At 45.4% G+C, this 18,936-nt stretch overlaps 1 protein-coding gene and 1 pseudogene across 4 annotated transcripts in view; both read right to left on the bottom strand.

Annotated features, from left to right (window-relative positions):
• SPECC1L (sperm antigen with calponin homology and coiled-coil domains 1 like) overlaps nt 1-18,936 on the bottom strand; it is a 135,148-nt gene that overhangs the window by 97,047 nt on the left and 19,165 nt on the right. For all 4 annotated transcript variants that reach the window (XM_051837119.2, XM_070065956.1, XM_051837120.2 and 1 more), the window contains exon 2: nt 12,940-13,126. In XM_051837119.2, coding sequence (XP_051693079.1) covers nt 12,940-13,089 — 150 coding nt within the window. In that variant the 5' untranslated portion in view covers nt 13,090-13,126. The remainder of the gene's footprint in view (nt 1-12,939; nt 13,127-18,936) is intronic.
• Nucleotides 10,103-12,930, bottom strand: LOC127488337 (MOB-like protein phocein pseudogene; annotated as a pseudogene).

Consider the following 18,936-nt stretch of genomic DNA (forward strand, 5'->3'; position numbering starts at 1 on the left):
TATATGACTCATGAGCAGGGATCATCTGAGTGGCACCACAGGGGCTGTCTCAGGAAAGTTCTAGAATACCACATGAAGTGCCATCTTGCTCTAAAGACAAAGCTCATTGAAAGTAAGATAATCCTCATGACTCTAAAGTGAATCACTGTTGAAGCTAATACTTAAAAGAAATTATTACGAAGTTTGACTTTCTTATCTAATTCTCTAGGAGTCAAATTTAAATCAAAATTCAAAGAAGATTTTTTTAAGGCCTAGTTGCTAATAAGGAAAAACTAGAGACTTGGAGCAGACACTGTGGCGTAGTGGGTAAACCCCTGCCTGGGACGCCAGCATCCCATATGGGCACCGGTTCATATCCTGGCTGTTCCACTTCCAATCCAGCTCTCTGTAATGTACCAGGGAAAGCACCTAAGGATATTCCAAGTGTTTCAGGCCCTGTAGCCATGTGGGAGACCAGATTGAAGCACCATGGCCCAAAGGACTATCATAAACAAAGTTTAAAAGAAAACAAAAAGCTGGGAAAGTACACCTCTCACAGATAAAAGGCCAGGGCCAGCAACATGCACAGCAGGTTAAGCCAAGTTGCCGCCTGTAACACTGGCACCCCATATTGAAGAGTGCTGGTTTGACTCCCAGTTGCTCCACTTCTGATCCAGCTCCCTGCTAACACACCTGGGAAGAAGCAGATGCTGGCTCAAGTGCTTGGGCCCCTGTCACCCTGTGGGAGACCAAGATAGGGTTCCTGGCTCCTTGCTTTAGCCTGGCCCACACTAGTCTGTTATAGTCACCTGAGGAGTGAACTAGCAGACAGAAGGTATCTCGTTCTATCTGTATTTATTTCTCCATCCCTATCTCTTCCACTCTGCCTTTTCAAATAATTACTTAAAAAAAAAAAAAAAAGGCTAGGGTCTCAAATAGATACAGAAAAAAATTGAGAAGAGGGATGGGAGCTTAAGTTAAGATGTACGCATCCCACACTGGAGTGCCTGGGTTTGATTCCTGTCTCTGATGCCTGATCCCAGCTTCTTACTAATGCAGGTCCTGGGAAGCAGCAGTAAGGGCTCAAGCACTGAGCTCCTGCACCCCTGGGGGCACTTGATTCAGTTCCCAGTTCTCCACTCTGGCCCAGCCCTGGCCCAGCCCAGCACCAGCTGCTGTGGGCATCTGGGACATCAACCAGAGGATGGGAGCTCTCTCTCTCTGATTAAAGAAAAACTTTTAAAAGCCGAAGGGGCCGGCGCCGTGGCTCAATAGGCTAATCCTCCACCTTGCGGCGCCGGCACACCGGGTTCTAGTCCCGGTTGGGGAGCCAGATTCTGTCCCGGTTGCCCCTCTTCCAGGCCAGCTCTCTGCTGTGGCCCGGGAGTGCAGTGGAGGATGGCCCAGGTGCTTGGGCCCTGCACCCCATGGGAGACCAGGAGAAGCACCTGGCTTCTGCCTTTGGATCAGCGTGGTGCGCCAGCCGCAGCACACCGGCCGCAGCAGCCATTGGAGGGTGAACCTTTCTCTCTCTCTCACTGTCCACTCTGCCTGTCAAAAAAAAAAAAAAAAGCCACAGGGAAAAAGACCAAAAGTCAGACAGAAAATTAGCAAGACAGACAATCATATGATCAATCCACATACACACACGATGTTATCAACCTAATTCACAAAAACAGGCATGCATATTAGGCAGCACCGAGGTATCACCTGTCACCTATCACACTGGTGAAGGTATGACAACACATTCTTCTGGGAAGGATATGGGAAACGGGCAGCTCCTAAATGGCTGGTGGGAATGCACGCTGAGACAAGCCTGATGAAAGTGGAATAGCTAACAAAGCTACACACACATAGTGACCTTTCCCCAGCAATCACACTTCTAGGAATTTAGGAATTCAACCAATACCACATCTCTAACAATACAAAAATACATATACAAAAGGTTATTCTTTAAAGCACTGCTTTTTCATTGCAACATATTGGTACACCTTAAATGCCTATACATGGAAAAGTACATATGGTCCATTAGTGAGTACAATTAAGTATTCAACAACTATTAAAAAAAGAAGAATGGGGTCGGCATTGTGGCGTAGTAGGTTAAGCCACTGCCCCCGAGGCTAGCATCCCACATAGGCACAGGTCCAAATCCTAGCTGCTCCACTAGCACACTAGCACGTGTGAAAGCAGAAGATGGCCCAACTACTTGGGTCCCTGCCTCCCATGTGGGAGATCCAGATGGAATTCCTGGCTCCTGGCAGTGGCCTCAACCAGCCCTGGCTGTTGTAGCTATTTGGGTTTTCAACAAGAGAATGGAAGCCTTTTCCTCTCACCTGCTCCCTATTGGTCACTCTGCCTTTCAAATAAATAAAATCTTTAAAAAAAAAAAAAAAAAAAGAAGCTTTTTAAGAATTAATTTCTTGGGGTGGGCATGTGGCACAGCAAACAAGATGCTCCTTGAGCTCCCCCACCCCATGTTAGAGTTGCCTGGGTTCAGGTCCCACCTCTGCTTCCTGCGACTCTGCATCCTGGGAAGTAACAAGTGATGGCTCAAGTACTTTGGGTTCCTACCGCCCCGCAGGGAAACTGAGATTGAGTTCCTGGCTCCTGGCATTGGCCTGGCCTGAGCCCCTAGAGTGTTGAAGGCATTTGGGGAATGAACTGGAGAATGGGAGATATCACTGTCTCTCTGCTTTTCCAGTAGGTGAAATGAGTAAGTAAAAATTAAACACACATGTGACATAAAAGGGACAAAGTGTACAGTTACATTTATATATGTTACATATATATGTGTGTGTGTGTGTGTGTGTGTGTATATATATATATATATGCGTGTATATATATATTGCCAAACACTGGCAAAACTAACTTTTGGTGTTAGATATTTAAGACAGCAGTTACTTCCTGGAAGAAGAGAATAAACAGTGATTACGCAGGGGCCTGAGAGGAGTTTCTGAGGACAGGCCATTCTGTTTCTTGATCTAGGTGGTGGCTACAGGCTATGTACACTGTGTGACAATTCACAAAAATCCACATCTATGCTCTGTGAACTTCTCTGGATGTATGCTACACTTCAACAAAAAAGTAAAATGAAACAAAATGTAAAACAGAAATGAAAAACAGGCCAGCTATTACTTCAACGCCATCATCCATATGGAAGTGCTGATCTGCATCCTGGCTACTCTGCTTCAGATCCACCTCCCTGCCAATGCATCTGGAAAGCAGCACAGGCCAACTCAATTACTGGGGCCTGCCTCCCATGGGAGACCCAGATGGAGTTTCTTGCACCTAGTTTCAACCTGGCTCAACTCCAGTTGTTGCAGCCATTGGAGAGTAAACCAGGAAATGAAAGATTCTCCACCCAGCCCCATCATTCTGCCTTTCAAATAAATCTTAAGGGGCCAGCACTGTGGCTCAGTAGGTAAAGCTGCCACCTGCAGTGCTGGCATCCCTAAGGGCACTGGTTCCAGTCCCAGTTGCTCTACTTCTGATCCAGCTCCCTGCTAATACACCTGGGAAAGCAGCAGAGGATGACCCAAGTACTTGGGCCCCTGAACCCAAGTGGGAGACCCAGAAAAAGCTCCCTGGCTCCTGGCTTCAAATTGCTCCAGCCCTAACTGTTGCGGCCATTTGGAGAGTGAACCAGTAGATAAAAGATATCTCTCTCTCTGTTTCTCCCTCTCTTTCTCTCTCTCTCTGTAACTCTACCTTTCAAAATAAATAAATCTTTAACAAAAACTATAAATCTTAAAAGAAGAAAGAAAAAACTCTGGACTTACCACTGGTCTCTTACAAACTAAGCTACTTACAGACTCCCTGGGTTTTTTTTTTTTTTTCCCATTTCTTTTCATTATTGCTACAAAATTTTGTAAATACATGTACATTCCATATGAACACCCACCTCTCCTCAGCAACAGTCCAAAAACATGAGATTTATGCAAAAACAAATTTTTAGCTTGCTTTTTAACCGATGCAAAATTCAAATAATTTGGTTTAAAAAATTTCCAGATACAAATAATAAAATACTACAACCAAGTATGCATGCTTCTCAAGGTCCTATTCAAGTTTCCCAGTCTGTGTCTTTACCTCAAATGTTATGGCTGGTTTTCAAATATAAGCTTTCAAGTTTTCAGAGCTGGCTTGCTCATATTGTTAACTGAATTTTACAAAGCAGGGGTATGGTCACAAATAACTGTCAGAGTTACCAATTATTTAAGACTAATTGGGGGCCGGCACTGTGGCATAGTAGGTTAAGCCCCCACCTACAGGGCCAGCATCCCACATGGGCACCAGTTTATGTCCAGGATGCTCCACTTCTGATCCAGCATCCTTGCTGATGGCCTGGGAAAGCAATGGAGGATGGCCCAAGTGCTTGGACCCCTGCACCCACGTGGGAGATCTGGAAGAATCTACTGGCTCTTGGCTTTGCACTGGCCCAGCTCCAGCTGTTGCAGCCATTTGGGCAGTGAACCAGCAGATGGAAGACCTCTCTCTCTCTGTCTTTCCCTCTCTGTCTATGACTCTGTCTTTCAAATAAATAAATAAATATTTTTAAGCCGGCGCCGCAGCTCACTAGGCTAATCCTCCGCCTAGCGGCGCCAGCACACCGGGTTCTAGTCCCGGTTGGGGCGCCGGATTCTGTCCCGGTTGCCCCTCTTCCAGGCCAGCCCTCTGCTGTGGCCAGGGAGTGCAGTGGAGGATGGCCCAGGTGCTTGGGCCCTGCACCCCATGGGAGACCAGGAAAAGCACCTGGCTCCTGGCTCCTGCCATCGGATCAGCGCGGTGCGCCGGCCGCAGCGCGCCGGCAGCGGCGGCCATTGGAAGGTGAACCAACGGCAAAAGGAAGACCTTTCTCTCTGTCTCTCTCTCTCACTGTCCACTCTGCTTGTCAAAAAATAAAATAAAATAAATAAATAAATAAATATTTTTAAAAAAGACTATAACTGAAGGTTATTAATTCCTATTCATAACTTTTTAGGGGAGGAAAAAAGCATTCTCAGTATGACGAAAAGGTAGGTTACTTTTACAAGCGGTAACCACGACCACACAACCTGAGCAGTATGCGACCCCTGCAAACTGCAAGTGTAGGAGACCATCTCTACATGGAAGATAACCCCCTATTCATCCCACAGAGGCCCTAAAGTCACAGGTTCTGATAAGAATGGGAATGCTTTCCCCAAAACTCACTGTATACAGTAGTGCTTTGTTTTTACAGTAGCTCCAGTCAGCAGTGAAGTGACCTGGATCAAAAAGGTCCTTTCTCAAAACTCTCAACTGGATCTAACCTCAAACGGTATCTGAGATAAGAGAGAGGAAGAAATGCACATCCTGTACTCTGCCATTATAAGAACAGTATCATGTTAATAAAGAATGGGATGGGAGAGGGAGTAGGAGATAGGATGGTTTGCAGGTGGGAGGGAGGTCATGGTGGGAAAAAAACACTATAATCCAAAAGTTGTATTTTTGAAATTTATATTTATTAAATAAATAAAAGTTTCTAAAAAAACTTTGATTAATAAATTAATATATAAATCCATTAAAAACTGACCAAATACAAGTAAAAAAAAAGAGAGAGAACAGTGTAATGACAGGGCTGGCGCTGTGGCACAGAGGGCTAAGCTTCTGCCTGCGGCACCGGCATCCCATATCAGCACCAGTTCAAGTCCCAGCTGCTCCACTTCCCATCCAGCTCTCTGCTATGGTTTGGGAAAGCAGTAGAAGATGGCCCAAGTGCTAGGGTCCCTGGACCTTCATGGGAGACCCGGAAGAAGTTCCTGACTCCTGGCTTTGGATCAGCTCAGCACCGGCCATTGTGGCCATTTGGAGAGTGAACCAGTTGATGGAAGACCTTTGTCTCTGTCTCTGTCTCTCTCTCTCTAACTCTGCCTCTCAAATAAATAAATAATAAAAAAAAAGTGGGGCATGACAATAAATGTGCAGTGACACACAGGTGTGGGTGTTCACACATATATGGGTGAGTATGGGCACATGATGTCTAAATAACTGAAAGTCAAACACTTTATTCACCTGGTTAGTCATCAAAACTCTAACAGTTACAGGAATTCAAGTTGTGAGAGTTATCTATGTGCCAAAGAAAGCACAATGAAATAGGAAAACTTCGAAAAATAATACAAGTTTCTAGAATCTCTAACACAGATAAACAGACAGATTAGATTAGCTTGATTACCTAGATTTATTTATTTATTTATTTATTTATTTGACAGAGCAATAGAGCAAAGGAGAAACACAGAGACAGAGAGACCTTCCATCACTGGTTCACTCCCCATTTGGCTCCAGGACTGGGTTAGGCTGAAGTCAGGAGCCTCAAACTCCATCCAGGTTACCCCAGGAGAACCAAGTACCTGAACCATCTTCCACTGCCTTCTCAGATGCACTAACAGGAAGCTGGATTGGCAGTAGGGCAGCCAGGACTGGAACTGGCACTGTGATACAGGATGCCAGTGTCCCAAGTAGTACCCATTGTGCCACAGCATTAGCCCCTCCAAGCTCTTTAATGTTTTCAATTTCATTTTCACTATTTTCTTCTTCCCTACTTACTTCAATTTCTATCCAATGACTTCTTTTCTCTTAAGAGAAAGCGATTACTCTAGCCTAGGCAAAGACACACACACACACAGACTTAAACAGATCTGCCAACGCAGCACAGCCAAAGCTTTCAGCTGCCGGCATGTGCTGGCAAGAGCAGGTACACCGTTTTGCTTTACAATGGAAAAGTACTCACTGTTCAAGACCAAACCACCAGCAACTACAGATCCAAGCCTCAGAAGCTATGACGTGCCACTCTGTGCACGCTCCAAAGTAAACCTGTAGACACTGCGCCACTGTCGAGGAGACAACAGGAGACAGCAGTGGAGTACAGCTAATGCCAACGCTTGAACTCGTTCTTCCAGTCACGGAAGTAACAGGTCACTCAGCCACAAAGGCCTCCACTCCAGAGACAGCCCCGGCATCTGAGTAACCAGTTAGGTCAGAAAATGCCGCCTGTCTTATGCCAAAGAGTGACGGCACTGCCACCAAGGAAATAAAATAATTCAGAGTGTTGACTCAAACTACTGGAAGTAGGGCAAAGATCTGTTCCGGGTATCATTCTTTAGGCCAGGGCATGACACCTAACAACTCAATCAGGGCTATACCAAGGAGAAACTCTGGAAGCATCTCCCAGCCCACGGAATCATCAGTTTCACCAACCTTGGAATAGAAAAACTAGCATTTCCTGCTTGATCTTTCAACACATACATAAGGAAGTCTCCCATCAGTGTCCTCTGAGATGCTTCTGAAAATAACTGAGCCACCATCTATTCAGGGCCCGCCTGGACACAAGCCTTGTTAACACCATGCTTCCTGCCATGCTTCTTCCTCCCTAGCAGACAAGCAGAAACCCCTCCTGGTCTTCTGCACAGTCAACGTTTCTACCCAGAACACCACACTCCTCAAGCAAACAAGAGAACAAACCTACTCTGGGCTGAAAAAAGCTGGAGAGAGACTGTGTGGGGCTAAGTGCAGTGACACTGAAGCCTGGGCCCACAGGAAAATGGTATCTCTTCCCCAGGATCTCATCCCAGGAGGGCCCAAACCAATACAGATGCTGAGAACACACCACAGGAAAACTGTCAACTTTGTGAATCAATCACCAGCTAGAGAAGTTTCTAGAGTTAACCAATAGAAATGCTTCTTCCTGTTGTTTGCTGAACACTTTCTGGGGGCCAGGCCCTCTGTTAACCACTCTCAGTTATTTCCTCATTTAATCAAGGCCACAGCCCTACAAAACACAGCCCAGCTCCACCTGCTCCCAAAGCCAGCCATCTAATTAAATATATCCATCTCATGCTCATACTAACATGACCAAAGCCAGCTTCTAAAGGAGTGTAAAAAAGACAAATTCGTGGGCCCAGCATTCTGGAATAATAAGCTAGGCCTCTGCCTGCGGTGCCAGCATCCCATAAGGGCACTGGTTCATGTACCAGATGTTCCTCTTCCAATCCAGCTCTCTGTTGATGCATGTGGGAAAGCAGTGGAAGATGGCCCAAGTGCCTGGGCCTCTGCACCCAGGTGGGAGACCCAGAAGAAGCTCCTGGCTCCTGATCGGCTCAGCTCCAGCCATTTCAACCACTTGGGGAGTAAACCAGCAGGTAGAAGACCTCTCTGTCTCTCCCTTTCTCTCTCTCTAATTCTGCCTCTCAAATATATAAATAAATAAATCTTTAAAAAAAAACATTTTTATTTTTATTTTTTTTTTATTTTATCTTTTTTTTTGACAGGCAGAGTGGACAGTGAGAGAGACAGAGAAAAGGTCTTCCTTTTGCCGTTGGTTCACCCTCCAATGGCTGCCACGGCCGGCGCGCTGCGGTCGGCGCGCCGCGCTGATCCGATGGCAGGAGCCAGGAGCCAGGTGCTTTTCCTGGTCTCCCATGGGGTGCAGGGCCCAAGCACTTGGGCCATCCTCCACTGCACTCCCTGGCCACAGCAGAGAGCTGGTCTGGAAGAGGGGCAACCGGGACAGAATCCGGCGCCCCAACCGGGACTAGAACCCGGTGTGCCGGCGCCACTAGGCAGAGGATTAGCCTAGTGAGCCGCGGCGCCGGCCCCTAAAAATGTTTTTACCAAATTAGTATCACCTAGTTTTTTTTTTCCTTTTGGAGTTGTTTGTTTGTTTTATAATGATCAATTCCAAACACAGTACAGGGACGATGGAATGAATACAAAAAAATATTATTTTCCCATTAACACTAATTCATATTATTCAGAATGTTTCAAAATCCTTAGCCAGATAACCAATTTCAGTTACCATCTTAGTTCAAATGTTCACCAAGAAAATAGTCAAGTAACAGAAAGCCATTATGAGAAACCATCTAGAGAGGAGCTACAATGCTATCTATAACTTAATTTAAGAGGTTATTCTCTCAATATTTAGCAAGTTTGCTTAAAAATTACTATTCCAATTAGTTTATAGCAACATTAATATAAATGTATAATTTCAAAGACAACATTCCTTTCACTGTGAACCTGAAACTTGTAAAATATAGCATGAGGGGGAGTACAATAAGGACTGTGGCTGTGGGGACAGTACGGTTAAAGCCAAAATGATTGGCAGCATTGGAAAGGCATAAACTGTATATACACACTCTCAGGATGCTACTATTTCCCACATTTTTGTCTTTGCCTACTTGATTCATAATATGGTATAAATAATTTCCTCAAATTTGAAGATTATCAAGATGAATACATTTTCATCTTCATTTCAAAATAACTTTTTTTTTTTTTTTTTTTTTTGACAGGCAGAGTGGATAGTGAGAGAGAGAGAGAAAGAGACAGAGAGAAAGGTCTTCCTTTGCCGTTGGTTCACCCTCCAATGGCCGGCACGGCCAGGCGCACCGCGCTGATCCGATGGCAGGAGCCAGGTACTTCTCCTGGTCTCCCATGAGGGTGCAGGGCCCAAGCACTTGGGCCATCCTCCACTGCACTCCTGGGCCACAGCAGAAAGCTGGCCTGGAAGAGGGGCAACCGGGACAGAATCCGGTGCCCTGACCGGGACTAGAACCCGATGTGCCGGCGCCACAAGGTGGAGGATTAGCCTAGTGAGCCGCGGCGCTGGCTCAAAATAACTTTCTTAAATGAAAAAGTTTCTCACATTTGTTAAATCTATCCTAGAGATGAATTTAAGTATTTTCTTCACTACATGTTTAATTTTTCCACCCTATCTTAGTGCCTCATTACAATCAGTTTGGCAATAAGACCTCTCTACTACTCCATGAAAAACTGCATTCAATAGATTATAATATTGTTACACCAGGGCCGGCGCTGTAGCTCACTAGGCTAATCCTCCGCTTTGAGGCGCTGGCACACCGGGTTCTAGTCCCGGTCAGGGCGCCGGATTCTGTCCCAGCTGCCCCTCTTCCAGGCCAGCTCTCTGCTGTGGCCAGGGAGTACAGTGGAGGATGGCCCAAGTACTTGGGCCCTGCACCCCATGGGAGACCAGGAAAAGCACCTGGCTCCTGCCATCGGATCAGCGCGGTGCGCTGGCTGCGGCGGCCATTGGAGGGTGAACCAACGGCAAAGGAAGACCTTCCTCTCTGTCTCTCTCTCTCACTGTCCACTCTGCCTGTCACCAAAAAAAAAAAAAAAAAAAAAAAAAAAAAATTGTTACACCTGCACCCAAATCCTTAAATACTACAACAAAGTCTAAAAATTGTATGGCCATTGTATGGCCATTCATCAACACCCTTGCAGCAATTAGCAATTATATTGCAAATAACATCACATATGTATTCAATTCAAATTTTGTGAAGAAAGGGTGTAAAATAAATACTACAGCATTTCTTCAACTCTATTTAATGCTGCCTAGGGTTAAATGAAAAGATTAATATTACCAAGAGGAAGAATCAAATGGTTTTAAGGTCTGTTTTCTAAGTAGTTAGAAAAATTTCACAAAACAAAGAATCTATGCCAACACATCTTTCTTGTAGTGTAATATAACTGCTAATATAAGGCAAATCTGTAAGTAATCAATACAAATGTGAGTATAAACAGGTTTAAGCCACCACTAAGTCACAGTCTGATGAAAGACTTCTCAGCTAAAGTATCTGGGGATAGGCTTATGGGAAGTGAGAAGGGGTGAACAGGTTTCCAGTAAGAATACCTTGTATGTGCCTTATCGTTAGCATATATACATAATAGTCCACTGTTGCAAAAAAGGTATATCCTTTCCAAGTACACTGGCCTAGAATATATTTTATGTAGCATAGTAAGATTATAAAAGAATTACTAATGTTTCATTAGCATTTATATTCAGATAGACACATAATAATAAATTCATATCAAAAACTATTTTAAAGCACTTTTAAAGCACTTTTATCTCATTTTGGAAAAGTTTACAATTTATGTTCTACAGAATTTTCTATAATATCTAAACTCAGGGGCAAAATGAAAGGATAACATTACTATCTCTTTAGTAAATGGCTTGTGCGAGACCTCAAGCTTACTCATCTTTTTATAGATGGGTTTATCTGATGAGGATTGTAATCCAATGATTGTTTAGCAGCAATTTTATCAAACTGTAAATTCTTTTATTAACAGGCATTGCTGATCTTATTTAAAACAGAAAATACTAATCTTATTTTTAAAAAAATGAGTGCCACAACGGTGAATATACAGCTCATGAATAACTTAGAAAGTATTTCCCATTTGAAAACGCAATACGCAAATCGCCTTGCGGCCTTTTGGCTAAGATCAAGTGTAGTATCAAGTGTAAAGGGCAATATACAGGGCTGGGCTGTGGCTCAGCGAGTTAAAGTCCCATATGGGCGCCAATTCCAGTCTTGGCTGCTCCTTTTCTGATCCAGCTCTCTGCTATGGCCTGGGAAATCAGTAGAAGATGGCCCAAGTCCTTGGGCCCCTGCACCCGCGTGGGAGACCCAGAAGAAGCTCCTGGCTCCTGGCTTCGGATCAGCGCAGCTCCGGCTGTTGCAGCCATCTGGGGAGTGAACCAGCAGATGCAAGACCTCTCTCTCTGTCTCTATCTCTCTAACTCTTTCAAATAAATAAAATAAATCTTAAAAAAAAAAAAGGCAATATACAGCATACAAAAACCTATACTAAACAAAGAAGCTATAATGTGGATACATGATTGACGTGTCTAAAATGATACATATACAGCACATAATTAATGTTAATTATGTGATCAGTACATTTTTCTGGATGATTCCCTTCATTCTTCACTTCCTCCAGAAACTGAATTCTGAACCTTCCTCTTCTAAAATTGGTACAATTGGGTTATCCTTGGACATCAAGTTGTATTTCATCACAAATGTAGTAAACCAATGACACAAAAATGTTTCATTTTCATGTTCATCAAATATCTGCCAGTGATGAAAATATTCTGTAAATCCTACAGCATACTGATCCTAGTTTTGCTATAGATGATTCCATTATGCTAACCCTGCTAGGAAAATATTTCTTGCTATCCAGAAGACACACAGCACCATCAAGCGTGTGTCTAGTATAGACTATAGCAGGGCACTCTTTTGGAGTTTTATGAGCTGCACACAGAAAAATCCACTGTTCAGCTGCTGTCATTTGAGGACAAGTATCTGGATGGCATTCACTCTGAAATTTGACAGTAGTTAATTTAGCTCAAGACAGAATTACCTTAAATGTTCAGACTTCCATACACCTTCATCTTGGCCTTCAGGTGGTTCAAGAATTTTATCAATATTAGAGCGATCTGCTCTTATGTTCTGTTGAATATACTGCTGAACAGCAAGTGTACTGTCCATTTCATCAAAGGATCCATCAGGCCAATTATAGAAATCCTGTGCCTTGGTGCCCGGCCTGTTCTGCCTCAACACTGCCGTCCCCTCTGCCATGACCATGGTGCCAGAATCTGGTGACATTGCCTAGTTTTAACTAGGATTAACACTGGGTCAGCTGTCAGGAAAACAGCAGTTTATGGTGTATGGGGGTTGGGTGTGGGGGGGGGGGGAACCCTGTCTAGGGTCACAGGCATGCTACTGCCACTCATCCTTTAAGACCTGGTGTACACACTCTTCATAAAAGCTTCCTGGACTAGAACGATGTCTGCCTACCTAAAACTGCTCACACTGCTTTCCTACTCTCCCAGGACACCTGACACTTGTCATGTATGTTTTAGTCATCGGTGCCTGTGCCTGACCGCCAAGCTTTACGAGCTTCAGGAAGGCAAACTCCACCTCCAATTCATGCGAGCACAGCACCCTGCCTAAGGCAAGGGCTCAATTATCTGCTTCACACATAAGCCAACTACTTGGTTTCATTCATGAAAACAGACCAGAATCACTAATAAGGTCCAACCCAAGCTAAGCTGTCTTCAAAGGCAACGCGCTCCTAGCACCAGTAGAGGGCAAATCCCCAGTTTAACACAACATATAAGTCACTCTGAAAAAAACCAGCGTTATATTCAGATACCTTGGACAGGGCTGCTGCTCCAGGTTTTACAAGTTTGCTTCCTGTAGGTGCTGAGGAGCTGTTCTCCGGCTTGACTTTCTCTACCGTTTGTGTCTTACTGATCCCAGACACTTTAGGCATCGAGCCAACACTCCTGCTTGCTTTCTTCATTCTGGGCTGCCTCTTTGTGATGCATTTACAAGCAAATCTGTGGAAAGAAACAGCATCATACTGAGAACCAAACTGGAAGAAAGCACATTAGAAGTTAATTTTTCAAAGATTTTTTTTTACTATGTAAAGAATAAAAACATATGAAAGATAGTTGTCACTACAGAAAACAGAGGCTGAAAAATGCTTTGGCTTGCTAATCAGAATGTGCCCATTTTCAAGGCTTCCTCGTGGAATAATTATTTGAAATTACTTTGTACATTCTACTTGATCCAGGAGAGGAAATATCCTAGACTTCTAACAGAACTGATGAGACATAACTCAGTGTACAGCATCTGCAGCATTAAATGAAATTGTCACTATCCTAGCATTTATCATTCTGCAGAAACTAAATGTATTTCTCAGCATGTGTCTTTTGTCAAGAGGCACCATGGAAATTCTTCATCAAAACATTAGCACTGGCTGGCACCGTGGCTCAATAGGCTAATCCTCCGCCTGCGGCGCTGGCACACAGGGTTCTAGTCCCGGTCGGGGCACCGGATTCTGTCCCGGTTGCCTCCAAGCCAGCTCTCTGCCATGGCCTGGGAGTGCAGTGGAGGATGGCCCAACTTCTTGGGCGCTGCACCCACATGGGAGACCAGGAGAAGCACCTGGCTCCTGGCTTCGGATCAGCACAATGCGCCAGCCACAGCGCTCCGGCCGCGGCAGCCATTGGAGGGTGAACCAACAGCAAAAGGAAGACCTTTCTCTCTGTCTCTCTCTCTCACTGTCCACTCTGCCTGTCAAAAAAAAAAATTTTTTTTTTAATTAAAAAAAAAAAGAAACATTAGCACCAGCCAGTGCCGCAACTCACTAGGCTAATCCTCCACCTGCGGCGCCGGCACCCTGGGTTCTAGTCCCAGTCGGGGTACCGGTTCTGTCCTGGTTGCTCCTCTTCCAGTCCAGCTCTCTGCTGTGGCCCAGGAAGGCAGTGGAGAATGGCCCAGGTGCTTGGGCCTTGCACCCACATGGGAGACCAGGAGGAAGCACCTGGCTCCTGGCTTCAGATGGGTGCAGCGCGCCGGCCGTAGCGCCCACTTGGGTGGTGTACCACCGGAAAAAGGAAGACCTTTGTCTCTGTCTCTCTCTCTCTCTCTCACTGTCTAACTCTGCCTGTCAGGGGAAAAAAGAAAAAAAAAAGGATCAGAAAATGGGGCCTTTCTGTACACCCACTAAGAAAATCACAGCCTTCATCCTCCTGAGTGGCACCTGCTTGATTCCACTGCTAAGAGGCCTGGATGGTAAGAGTTGCATTACACAAAGCTGAGGCCAGATACACCCTAAATACACATTTGTTAACTGAGCAAGAAAAGCAGTTTCTATAATAATATCACGTCTGGAAAGATACCAGGCATCATTTTGGGTAGAGTAATACAATTAACAAAATGAAAGCCTATTTTTAAATGGAAGGTTTATTTAAGATGACTCTGAGAAACCATACTGCGAACAGAAAGAGGCTGGTTTCCACATACTAATAAAGACAGAATAGCCTTCTGGCAAAGAAAAGGCCCGTCCTAACAGCCTTACTGAACATTTTACCTAGAACGTGCTCAAAACCTCCAGACTGGCTTGCCTTGACGTTACACAAACTATACCAACTGGTCTGGTGGAAAGAACAGTGAGACAGGGTGAAGGGGGCTCTACTCCACTCTCCACATGATAAGGCCTGGGTGCAAAAAGAGCCCGTGACTAACATCAACCGAAACACAGGGAAACCTTGGGGACTCTCTGCTCCAGCCTTTGCCTAGCCTCCTAGTTGCTCCTTACAGAAAATGCTGTTAATAGGAATGACTAAATTACTTCTGTACTCTGAACCGTGCTTTCTATTTTCCTATTCCACTTTAGCAATCTGCCCCCTAAGTGCTCCCTCTAGTCCAGCTCTGCCACCTACTTCTACACCTCCCCAAAGGACACTGAAGATGACCAAGATAGATTTGAGCAGTTTCCCTACACTGTTATACTGATCACTGCTTTCCTCACAAGTGAGGAAATTAGATATACTGACAGAAAACTTAGTAACTCAAGGCACTATAGAAAGTGAATGCCTGAAAGTCAGGAGCCAGGAAATTCACCTGGGTCTTCCACTTGGGTGGCAGGGACTGAAGTACTTGAGTCATCATTTGCTGCCTCCCCCAGTGAGCATTAGCAGGAAGCTGGACAGGAAGTGAAGGTGGGACTCAATCCTAAGCACTTTGATATGGGATACAAACATCCCAAGTAGCAGCTTAACTTGCTGCACTACAATGCCCACTCCCATATATGGCTTTGTGGTTTGTTTGTTTGTTTTAATTAAAGATTTACTTATTTATTTAAAAGTCAGAGTTACAGAGAGAGGAGAGATAGAGAGATCTTCCATCCGCTGGTTCACTCCCCAAATGGCCACAATGGCTGGAGCTAGGCCAGACGGAAGCCAGAAGCCAGGAGCTTCCTCGGGGTCTCCCACGTGGATAAGGGGCCCAAGGACTTGGGCTATCCTCCACTGCTTTCCCAGGCCATTAGCAGGGAGCCAGATCAGAAGTGGAGCAGCTAGGACTCAAACCAGTGCCCATATGGGATGCTGGCACTGCAGGCTACGGCTTTAACCCACTGTGCCACATGCTGGCCCCCCAACATATACTTTTAAAAATGCTTTGTTTATAGGCACAATAGCCACTTTGTGCACCAGCATCCAACATCAGAGTAGAGTTTTGAGTCCTTGCTACCTTGCACTTCCCATCCAGCTTCCTGCTAAAACACCTGGGAGGCAGCAGATGATGGATCAAGTACTCAGTCTTTGCCAACCATGTGGGAAGACCCAGATGGGGTCCTCCTGGCTTTGGCTCAGGCCAGTCTGGCTGTTGTGTACGTTTGAAGAGTGAACCAGTGGATAGAAGACCTCTCCTTCTGCCCCCCACCCCAACTTTCAAGAGGGACCTGGAGGAAGCTCCTGGCTCTTGGCTTTGTATCAGCCCAGCTCAAGCTTTTTTTTTTTTTTTTTTTTTGACAGGCAGAGTGGACAGTGAGAGAGAGAGACAGAGACAAAGGTCTTCCTTTGCCGTTGGTTCACCCTCCAATGGCCACCGGGGCCGGCGCACCGCGCTGATCCGATGGCAGGAGCCAGGAGCCAGGTGCTTCTCCTGGTCTCCCATGGGGTGCAGGGCCCAAGCACCTGGGCCATCCTCCACTGCACTCCCCGGGCCACAGCAGAGAGCTGGCCTGGAAGAGGGGCAACCGGGACAGCATCCGGTGCCCCAACCGGGACTAGAACCCGGTGTGCCGGCGCCGCAAGGTGGAGGATTAGCCTAGTGAGCCGCGGCGCCGGCCCCAGCTCAAGCTTTTGCAGCCATTTGGGGAGTGAACCAGCAGATGGAAGATCGATCTCTCTCCCCCACCCCCAGCCTCTGCTTCTATATAACTCTGCCTTTCAAATAAATAATCTCTTTAAAAAATAAATAAAAAAGGTAGCTCTCCTCACAAAAACATTATGGATCCTGCCTCTGTGTTAATTATGTCAAACTACAAGCCGGCGCCGCAGCTCACTAGGCTAATCCTCCGCCTTGCAGCGCCGGCACACCGGGTTCTAGTCCCGGTTGGGGCGCTGGATTCTGTCCCGGTTGCCCCTCTTCCAGGCCAGCTCTCTGCTGTGGCCAGGGAGTGCAGTGGAGGATGGCCCAAGTGCTTGGGCCCTGCACCCCATGGGAGACCAGGAGAAGTACCTGGCTCCTGCCATCAGATCAGCGCGGTGCGCCGGCCACAGCGCACCAGCCGCAGCGGCCATTGGAGGGTGAACCAACGGCAAAGGAAGAACTTTCTGTCTCTCTCTCTCTCACTGTCCACTCTGCCTGTCAAAATAAATAAATAAATAAATTATGTCAAACTACAGTAATCCATGAAGTACATAACATATTTTTGTCAAAAAAGTATTTCTTAAAAGCATTTAAAATAGATTTGCTGCTCCCAAAGAAAGAAATCCTGGAGCCTCCTCTCCCAGGCAGTACCAGTCCCTGAGTCCTCAGTGAAGCAAGTGCAGGCGACTACAGGGGAGAAGCAGACTCGGTGCAAGCAGCTGACCCAGGGTCAAGCATTCTCCAGTGACAGGAGTCTGGACCCCACCTCTAGCCCTCCAGCAGCTCCACAAGGCCTCTAGAGCACCCACACACACGAGCTCCCTCAGGAACACCAAAGCTTGACCTCAAAGAGTATTTCACAAGACACAAAACAAAGGGTAACAACATTACGTTACACTACTCAATCTGCCCCTTCAAGATTTATCTACTTGTCCTATGGTTCAGTGCTGGCATTCATACAGAAAACTTAATATTTTTGGCACTAAATACTGTGTTATTTAATATAAAATATTTTTAGAGAAGAAAATTTATTGCCAAGTCTAGATCGGTATTAAGTCAGAGCTATAAAATTCTTAGCTATAATCATATTGATTTACAGGTAGTTGTTACTTTGCTATTTAAAGTGATTATTTGTTAGGCATGGGTGGCAGCATAATCCTGCATGTTAGCAAGCTGCAATCTGGGTGGCCACAGCTCTTGCCAGGATGTCCCAGTGCTCCCTGGGTCCTCGGGACAGGATTTACAGCTCTGGGAGCCCTGCCTAGAGTTAATTACACCTCCCACAGCCACACAGGACGTTCCACAGTTTCCCTCACATCTATAAGATCATATAATTAAAACCTACCATGGAAAACAAATTAAGGCCTGTCTCTTACATTCCACATGTGATAGATAAAACATTTAAAAAATCAAACCACAGAATTCTTAGAAATAAATTATCTTGGAGGTCATTTATAGGAAATCCCACATGCAATGTCATTGACAAAAAACAAACAAACAAACAAACAAACTTCCAGTTAGGTAACAAGCATCTACTGTTAGAGGATTCTGACCACTAAAAAGTCACAAGCAAGTCAGGACTGACTCAGCACTCAGTGAATACTCATCCTATGTCCAAGCAAACCAAGCCTCAATTCTCTGGGTACCCAGTCAGGAAAGACACAGATAAATATATTGGCATATAAAGACAACTAGGACAGAAATACAGTCATCCCTGGGTAGCCACAAGGGCTGGTTCCAGGACCCCCCACAGATACCAAAAGCCGCAGACACTCCAGTTCCTTACATGGAGTGGCATAGTATTAACATAACCTACAAACATCCTCCCATATTCTTTAAATTATTCCAATATTACTTATGATACCTAATACAATGTAAATAGCTGCTATACTGACTGTTTGAGAAAAATGGTACGAAAAAGTCTGCACATGTTCAGAACAGATGCAAATGGTAAGAAGAGTATCTCTGGGGCCCAGCATTGTGGCATAACAGGTAAAAGCCACTGCCTGCAGCGCTGGCATCCAATATGGGCACCACCTCAAGTCTCAGCTGCTCCACTTCCGATCCAGCTCTCTGCTATGGCCTGGGAAAGTAGTAGAAGATGGCCCAAGTCCTTGGGCCCCTGCACCCATGTGAGAGACCCAGAAGAAGCTCCTTGTTTCTGGCTTTGATCAGCACAGCTCCAGCTATTGTGGCACTCTGGGGAGTGAAGCAGCAGATGGAAGACCTCTCTCTCACTCTCTTCTGCCTCTGCCTCTCTTAACTTAGCCTTTCAAATAAATAAATCTTGAAAAAGAAAAAGAAAAAAAGAAGAGTATCTCTAATCCACAACTGGTTGAAGCCACAGGGGGAAAAAAAAAACACCAAGGCTATGGAGGGCCAACTGTACCTACTTTCACGGGGCTCAAAGTCTAGCAGAAGATATGATCAATCAATCTCTCTCTCTCTCTCTCTCTCTCTCTCTCACACACACACACACACACAC

The sequence above is a fragment of the Oryctolagus cuniculus genome, chromosome 21, assembly GCF_964237555.1.
Source record: "Oryctolagus cuniculus chromosome 21, mOryCun1.1, whole genome shotgun sequence".
Lineage (NCBI taxonomy): Eukaryota > Metazoa > Chordata > Mammalia > Lagomorpha > Leporidae > Oryctolagus > Oryctolagus cuniculus.